Source organism: Malania oleifera, chromosome 10 (assembly GCF_029873635.1).
Source record: "Malania oleifera isolate guangnan ecotype guangnan chromosome 10, ASM2987363v1, whole genome shotgun sequence".
Taxonomy (NCBI): Eukaryota; Viridiplantae; Streptophyta; class Magnoliopsida; order Santalales; family Ximeniaceae; genus Malania; species Malania oleifera.
In genome coordinates this window covers 47514486-47522896 of record NC_080426.1, presented here as the reverse complement: position 1 = coordinate 47522896, position 8411 = coordinate 47514486, and the positions used below count along the sequence as shown (strand labels likewise).

The 8411-nt window shown below is 34.5% G+C and overlaps 1 protein-coding gene across 1 annotated transcript; it reads right to left on the bottom strand.

Moving 5' to 3' along the window:
* Window positions 1-1911: 1911 nt before the first annotated feature.
* Window positions 1912-7501, bottom strand: LOC131166834 (uncharacterized). The gene is made up of 4 exons (XM_058125425.1): window positions 7111-7501; window positions 3411-3756; window positions 3067-3131; window positions 1912-2905 (listed from the first exon to the last, which is right to left on the bottom strand). The coding sequence occupies exons 2-4, from the start codon at window positions 3585-3587 to the stop codon at window positions 2206-2208; spliced, it is 942 nt and encodes a 313-aa protein (XP_057981408.1). The 5' UTR covers window positions 3588-3756; window positions 7111-7501; the 3' UTR covers window positions 1912-2205.
* Between the last annotated feature and the right edge of the window lie 910 nt (window positions 7502-8411).

The following is an 8411-nucleotide window of genomic DNA, read 5'->3' as shown; positions in this document are numbered from 1 at the left end:
CCATGGGGTATCACACATACTCTCTTACTCCTTTAGTTCCTAACTTTAGCATCGGAGAGATCCCCGAATACACCTCGGGTTCTTAAAGTCTGTTTTACTTTTTTTTTTTTTCAAGTATTGCAATTAAGTTCAATCTATTTTAGCGGCAATAATAACTAATATGCTTTTTATATGAATTTAGACATAATTTCATAATATTTATCATACCCTTTGTCATTAGTTACTACAAATAAGCCATTCTCGAAAACTCTTTAATTTTTAGAAGGATCATATTATTCATTCGAGACAATATTAAAACAAAAGTGGACATGTTTCATGAGTATACGGTATTTAATAGTAAAACTATAGGTGTATTTTTATTTGCATGAATGCAAAAGTTAATATTTTTATGCATTTGTTATGTCCCAACTATAATTTGAAAGATGCACATTTATTTGTTATGGACTAAGAAAAAAATCAAGAACTATAAAAGTTCACTCTCTACACAATTATAAAGTCACCGATACACATTTTATTTCAGGTTAGCTGTTGCCAGCAAAAAGACAATAAGCATGCAATTTATGTTGATATATTACCAAATGCTCGAAAAGTAACAATCCGATCTGTTAGCATTTTTCTTTTCTCATTAGCTATCTCTTTTTTATTATTTTTTTTATCAAATTTTGATGTAATTTTACAGTATTTTTTATGCACTTTGTTGTTTATTGAGAAACTGTCTTGACAATTTATTTTTTCAAAAGGGGCATTTGATTCACATATTTGAGACAATATGAAAATAAATAATCACATGCATTGCAAAGAGGGTGAGATGTAAATATTTTATGATTTTTTCAGTCCACTAATGGGAGGCTCACTAGGCCTAGGTTAGAGGTGACACATCGTCTATTTTTAGTCCATTAAGCGAGGCTCATTGGGCTTGGGCTACACAAAAAGAGGTAACTCGTCTCCCATTACTACTCACCTCTCAAAAAATTAATTCAAGGTTGAGTCCTCCACATAGAAGTCTCAAACTTGTTTTAGAAAAAAAATATGTCATTATTTGTATACTATTTAGTACTAATAAACTATTAGCAATTCTTGCTCCTAATTGAAAGATTTGAACTTCTTTCAATCTCGATCTACACAATTAGGAAGTAATTGATGCAACATTACCTTTCAGGTCAAGTTTATACTTTTGCAAATGCTTAAAAAAGAAGTTATCCCTTTGTTACATTTTGATGTAACCTAAGAAATGATTAAATTTAATAATATTTATTATGCACTTCATTGTTTAAATTCTCATAATTTCTTCTCGAGAAGGGAATTTTGATACTTTTGAGACAAAACAAAATAAATAATGATGTGCATAATTCCTCAAAATAATTTTAAATGTCTAAAGAAATTTAAAAAAAAAAAAAAAACAAATTTTCTTACCCTAATCCACTCAACACTGTCATTGAGACATTTTTAATGCCCTTAAACCAATTCAACCCTTTTATTGACTCTTCTCAAAAATCAAGATTTAAATTAAAAATCGAACCTCTAGAGTTTAAACCCTTGTTACTCCATAAAATATACTATATATATTACACACATTTGCTTAGAACCCACACCTTGCAATGATGATTACATAAGTTAAGTTAAGGGCATCATGACCTTGACAACGTGTCAATTTATGGAGAGAAAGAAGGTAGACGGCAAAAAAAAATAAATTTGAAATAACAAGGTGTAAAGGGAAGCTTGAACTCAATTCCATTTAAGATTAGGTCAAATCTAGATCAACAAATTAAGCTTTGTTGTTTATTAATGTATGTGCTTCATTAATTAAACCAAAGAAAGCATTCATTTTGGGGGAAGGGTGCGACTTAGATTAACATTTTCTTCCAAATGAAAAAAATAAAAATAAAATAGCAACAACAACAACAAAAATGCTGAATGATTTATGCCACGTCAGATAACATAATTTACAAGATTAACCTTATACGTGGAAGATTTGACCAACACACTCTCCTAGTCCACCCAACTCATAGCCTATAAATTCCCCTCCTATCATGGGCGAGAAACTCAATTCTTACCAACCACAAAATACAAACAACATAAGCGTTAAACCAACTCATTGTATTACGTCCACCTAAAACCCTCTAGCTCAAAGTCATTAAAAAATTTTACGATAATCAAGACACCTCAAAACCCCAAAACCCCTACACTCCCACCTCCAATCCACCATCACATTAGAGATTTCAGTGATCTCGCCTTCACCGGCTTTCGAGTTCTCTTCCGTCTGCCATCATCGTTCCCCTCTCTGTCATCATTGTCATCCTCCACGAAGTCAAGATCTTTAGTTTTATCGCTGGTCCGATTGATTTGAGACGAAAAGGAGGCAACAGTTCCCGCGGTGGCCTCCGAGACAGTAGTCTTGTTTGATTCTCCGCCGGTGCTACCGCCTCTCTTCTTCCCCCACCAGGGCCCGAATCCGGAATAGTAGTAGAATTCATGGGGGTTTGTGGAAATCAAAGGCTTCTTGCGATTGGGACGAGGACAAGAGGTGGTGGCAGTGGAGTGAGATGTTATCGCAACGCCCGATGCCACCGTTTTCTCAGTCTTTCGGCTCGATGGGCGACTGGCCGTGTAAGACCTAAGCTGAGCAAGATGATGCTCACATAGGGTGTGCCCTTGCTTAGCTTCCCTCTTGCAGTGCCAACCCCTCCCATCTGATTTAGAACACAAAGCAATAGTAGGACTATTGGTCATAGTCTCTCCTCCTCCCCCTCTAATGAACTCAAATTGGGTGTCCAGCTTGTGCTCATCCGCTATTATTTTCTCTCGTTTCTTTGCAGTATCTTTCTCTAATGTGGGATAAAGCCTCGTTTTTGGGTTTGGCTTTTCTTCTTCAGTACTATCGGGTGATATCCTCATCGAAGCAACACTGGGCAGAAGAATTGACATTTTCGAATAAGAGGAAGTAAGTAGTGACAATGGGCTTGTTAGCCTAAAATTTTGAATTATAAGCAATGTATATAGGAAAAACCATAGGCGTTGGGAATGTGGAAAAAGAGGGTTCCATTAATGTAAAGACTAGAGGGTTACCTCTCAACAGCTCCAATAGAATCTCCCAAGCTCCCATTCGCGGTGACGCTCTCTTCTTCTTCGCTCTACCACAAAAGCCAAAAACCAAAATGAATGATATATATACACACAAACACACACACACACACAAACATAAAGATAAAAGAAAAGATAATACATAAAATGAAGGCAAGCTCATTAATGCGGTGGTGTATTCAAGTGTGATTACATGATAAAATGATGGGATTTAGGGTTTTACAAAAAGGATAAACCCTAGGCCATGGTGAAAAGAAGAAGAAAATGCAAGCAAATGAGGTTGTTTGGCCAAAAGGTTTTTTCACAAATCTGCGAGAAAATTAACTAACCTGAAGCAGGAACGAAAATGAAGGGAGGCAAGACAAGGAGGTCGAATCAGAAGGGAAGGTAATCACATCCCACGGCGACTGGTTTAGCTGGCACACGGGTGTCTGCAGTGACGGGGAAGAAGTCGAAGCATGCGAAAGCATAAGAGAAGAGATCTTTGCATGCTTCCTAATCCTCATGTTGCAGTTGATGAAGTAGCAGATCAAGCCAAGCTCCTCTCTCTCTCTCTCTCTCTCTCTCTCTCGTCGTTCTCCTTGCTGTGCAGATCTTGCAAAGGTTGATTCTTAGAGTTTCTTTAAACTTTTTGTTGCAAACTTGCAGTCTCACCTCTTCATATATTGTGACCGCCTGCAAGACAATTTCATGAAAACAATGCATTTTTTATTATTATTTGTAAGACATGTTTTTTCCATGGCATTGCAACAAAAACATCCTAACACCACTAATACACCAACATCAACACAAAATGATGACAAAAACATGGTATATCTAATCAATAACATTCAAAAGCTTCCATACATCATACATTCAACATTCATGGAAATGAATGAAAATCAGGGGACATAAGGATTATGCATTGTCCTTGATGAAGAATTTACTTCTTTAGATCATGTGGAGGACCCCTCTCAATTAAATCACTCCCCAAATACCCCAAACAAAATAATGAGAAATGAAATCATTTTCTTTTCTTCAAACAAATCTCCAATGTAAATCCCTTACAATACTTGAAAAGTTTCTCCTTGCCCTCACTTAGACATGTTCATCTCTCTTCCCCACATGGTCCTTTTATAGACCTCCTATAGAAGAGAAGTGAAAACCCCTTTTGAGTTTGAATTCTAAAAATTCAAATTTAAAATTAGCTACTATTAACTATCAACCGACAACTGCCAATAACGTCACTTGACATGCATGACATGCCCAAATTTTCCAACCAATCACTGTAAGACAACTCAAAATTTTAAATTTTGCTGGGATCAATTGACCACTTGAATGAGCCAATAGACTACCTATTGGGGCGCCAATATAAAAATGGTGGGAAAGGTGCCGGTTGACCACCAAAAGTGGCCAGTCCACCACCTCAACTGCTTTTTTTTCTTTTTACATTTTTTACTTAATTTTTCCATATATCCAACTTGTTTTTTGTCTTGTAGAATAAAAAATGGCTATCGACAACTGGCTTGTAGCTCATAAGGCCAAAACAGAACTTGAAATTCGATAATCCAAATGTAACCTATGAATACCATATGAATTCCCCTGGACGTTACACCTGTCAACACATATAGACCAAGATTTGATGCCTCTATGGAGATGGCGACCCTGAAAACAAATTAATATAAGGAGTTTAATCGTGTTAAGAGTTCTATGGAGTCGCCACTAACCCTTTTTTTTTTTTGGTATAAGTGTGGTTAAATTCATCTAATTACTACTAATTAATTGGTCTTTAACTCAATCTAGACCCAAGGAATAGGTAGTCATGGTATGCGATAATGAAGTCAACTTCAGGAGTACAGCTTCGTAAGGGAAAGTTACTAGCATCTGTCACACACTCATCTTTTCAAATGGTACCATGATAATTTCGGAATATTTATATATTAATCAAGTAAGGGTTTTGATTCTTCATATGATTTTTTTCCTTCAAATATTGTTTCATCTTATGACCATTGGGTATCTTGTTAGAATTATAAGGTTCCACTCACCTCAAGAATCCCAATAAGAACACTATCACACTACTTCTAGGCCTGTCACCGAATTCATTAATTAAACTATTTTTGAATCTTCAATTCAAACTCGATGCATGCATGTTTTAGAATAATTTCAAGCTCACATCATACAATAACACATCAAGAGAGTTTTCAATCGTGTAACAATGGGTTGGCAGGCATGCATGGTACTACCAAATTGAGCCAACCAATCAATCGGGGTTTTTTTTTTAAAAAAAAATTATATTTTATATTATTTGTTTAATTAAAAATAAATTTAAAATGGGTAAAAATTATGGGAAAATCATACAAAAATCGTTGAAAAATCCTCTTTTTTTTTTTTTTTCATGTGATGTTTTCTATTATTTGTCATTTATTTATTTATCTTTATTTAGTTCTTTTTGATAAAAATGCATTTTTATTAAATAAATTTTTTTCTTTGAAATAAAAGAAGGTTTTGAGCTTGTTTTTTTAGAATCTAAAGTCTCAACATTATCTTCTGTATTTTTTTATTTAATTCAATTTAATTATAGAATTGTCACTTGTTTTTATTTTCTATTAATTAATTTGAAAATAAAAAAAAATCACAAAATTGTAGAATGTTTGTTTGAAATTTCTAGGTTTTTTTAAAGAATTTTCTAGGGTTTCCTTCTTAGATTAAGGTTTTTCAACTTGCAGAATATCACAGAAAAAATTTTAAAAAATTTTCTGGCACATAAAGTTTTGACTTTTGTTTTATTTGCTAGTTTAGAAAATTTGTGTCTCCTAATTTAGGAAAATTGTGTGCGTTTTTTTTTTATTTCTTTATATAGTTTCTTTCATTTATGAAAAATTTCAATAGTCATTGCTAGTTTAAAGCAATATTAGGCTCCCCATTTTAATTATTAATCCTTTGAAATTCATTGTGAATATTTTAAGGTGAGTTTTTATTTGTGATTCAGATAAGAGGTCTTCTTGCTTCGCATTTTTCTTTTTTTTATTTATTGAATATGTTCTTGTCCATTTGTGCTTAATTTGGATTTAAAAAAAAAAAAAAAAAAACTCTAATTAATTAAATCGACGACGGAACTTGAAACTGGCGTGATAATATTCTTCCTAGGATTTTCGAGGTGAAAGAAGCCCTACGGATCTAACAAAAACTTGATGGTTGTACTGTGAAACGGTATTTAAAGAAAAGATAATCTAATTTAAAATGAAGAGTCAAAGACATTGCTTGATTATTATTTGAATATTTCAAGGTCATCATAGCATCGCTTGAAAGGATAGTGGGTAGGGGGCGTTAGTACCTTACCCTCACACAACACGAGAATGTGGATCTAGTACTGTAGATCATAGGCCACTAGTCTCTTTCGATCTTAGGAGTAGCTAGCTAATGGACCTTAAAATTAATAGTAATTGAATTAAATATTCTGATTGGACAAATAAAACGACATAATTTATTTAAAATGTCTATTTATATACTATTGGACAGTAATAAACTAAGTATTTTAGTAAAATGTATTTGAGTATTTTAAAATACTTGCACTTCTTTGTTGTGACAAAAATATAAAAAAAGAATTATAAGACTCTAAAAACTATAGAATTGGAAAGGCATGGATCAGTTGGTATTTTTGTTTTATAAAAGCTTAAAATATATATGACAAGACAACCCTCTAAAAATTTTCTGATGAGTTAAGCAGGAGCTAGGGTTTTGCCTTACATGTATAGTAATTTTGTAAATATTTCTCCTCCTGCAGGAGCTAGGGTTGTGCTTTGGGACGCTCATGACACCCGAAAACCAAATCGATCAGTTCGGTTTGGTCCGAATCCCTCCAAACCAACCGAACAGACCTTCACAGAAAAATACTGAGCTGGGCGTCGCAAACGAATCTACTGAGAGTAAATGCTATATGGAAAAACCGAAACATAAGCCCTATTTTAAGTTGCTGTGAATTAATAAAGGTGGGGGAAATGATCAAAATATGAGAAACATTGAAGAAGAAAGAAGGTTGGGGAAATATACCCGTGAGTATGAATCAATGAGGCTATGACTCTGACTGTGACTGTGACTGTGAGTCTCAACTGTAGTCTCTTGTTGTTTCGGTCTTTACCAATCTCCAGGAAGAGGCCAGAGGAGGAGGCAGGCTGCCGAAGGAGGCGTCGGCCAGCAAGCGACGGAGCCAGAGGAGCAGTTGTCGTCAATGAAGCCCCGAGGAGGATGCTGCAAATCTGCTTGCCGTCGCACACACCATTCTGCCACACACACCAAGACGAAGAAGAGGAATAGGGATGTTGCAGACTCTAAACTCCTTAGGAAATTCCAATTTCTTTCGCGAGCGTGGGCAACTCTTCAGAGCTGGAGTTGAGTTGGGCTGCAACAGTGGGCTTCCAGTGGAGTACTGGGCTGCTACGGCAGGGGCGCAGGGGGCTTGGGCTGCAAATACAAGGGATTAGTGGGCTGAAATTGGATTTTCTTATTTTTAATTTTCATCAAGGTTGTCCAAAGCATCCATTTCAAACTTTAAATTTGGATGAGTTCGAACAAATTTTAATATATTTTTTAATTATATTTTATTCAAATAGAATACAATTCCAAATCCAAGACCTCTCCAAGGAATCAGTGCATGGATTTTCTTATTTTTTCTCTTTGTATTATGATGGAGAAACTAATTAGAGTGAATTTCTCTCATTTTATTAGCTTCTAAGTTTTTTACTCTTTTGGATTTTGCCCCCTCCTAAACAAAAAAAAAATCATCAATGCATATGTTATTCTCCTAGTTAATAATAACTAATAGAGAACAATTATACTATTCATGCAGTGGTTGGAAAACTAATTAATGCTCAGTTGATGACTTGTGGTCCACTCGTTTAAATCAGGCTTCGGTTTTAGTTTAATTTGATCCATTTGTGATTTTTCAAAAGGATATTTAAAATGTGATGAAAAAGAGTTTGTTGAAAAATGACTAAACGAGCTGTTAGAAAGAAAACGTTACCTTTGAATATTCGGTGACAAAGTTGTAAGGTGTTTAAACATAATTAAAATGACTAAATTTAGGAAATATAATTAACGTTTTTGATAGTTTTATAATATTATGAAAAAAATTATGTACAACATTTAAATATAATAATTTGTTAGAGAAAAAGTTAACTTTTAGCTTTTAAGAGTTTTAAATCTGTAACTTTTTTTTATTATTATATAGGAACTCCAGCCACCAACAAACCCTTCGAACCCCCTAGTGCGGCACCAAACCTACGGATCAGCGTCTTTCCCCTAGGTTTTGCTGATCAGGTAAATCCGGAATGCGGACACGACTTCTATGCATC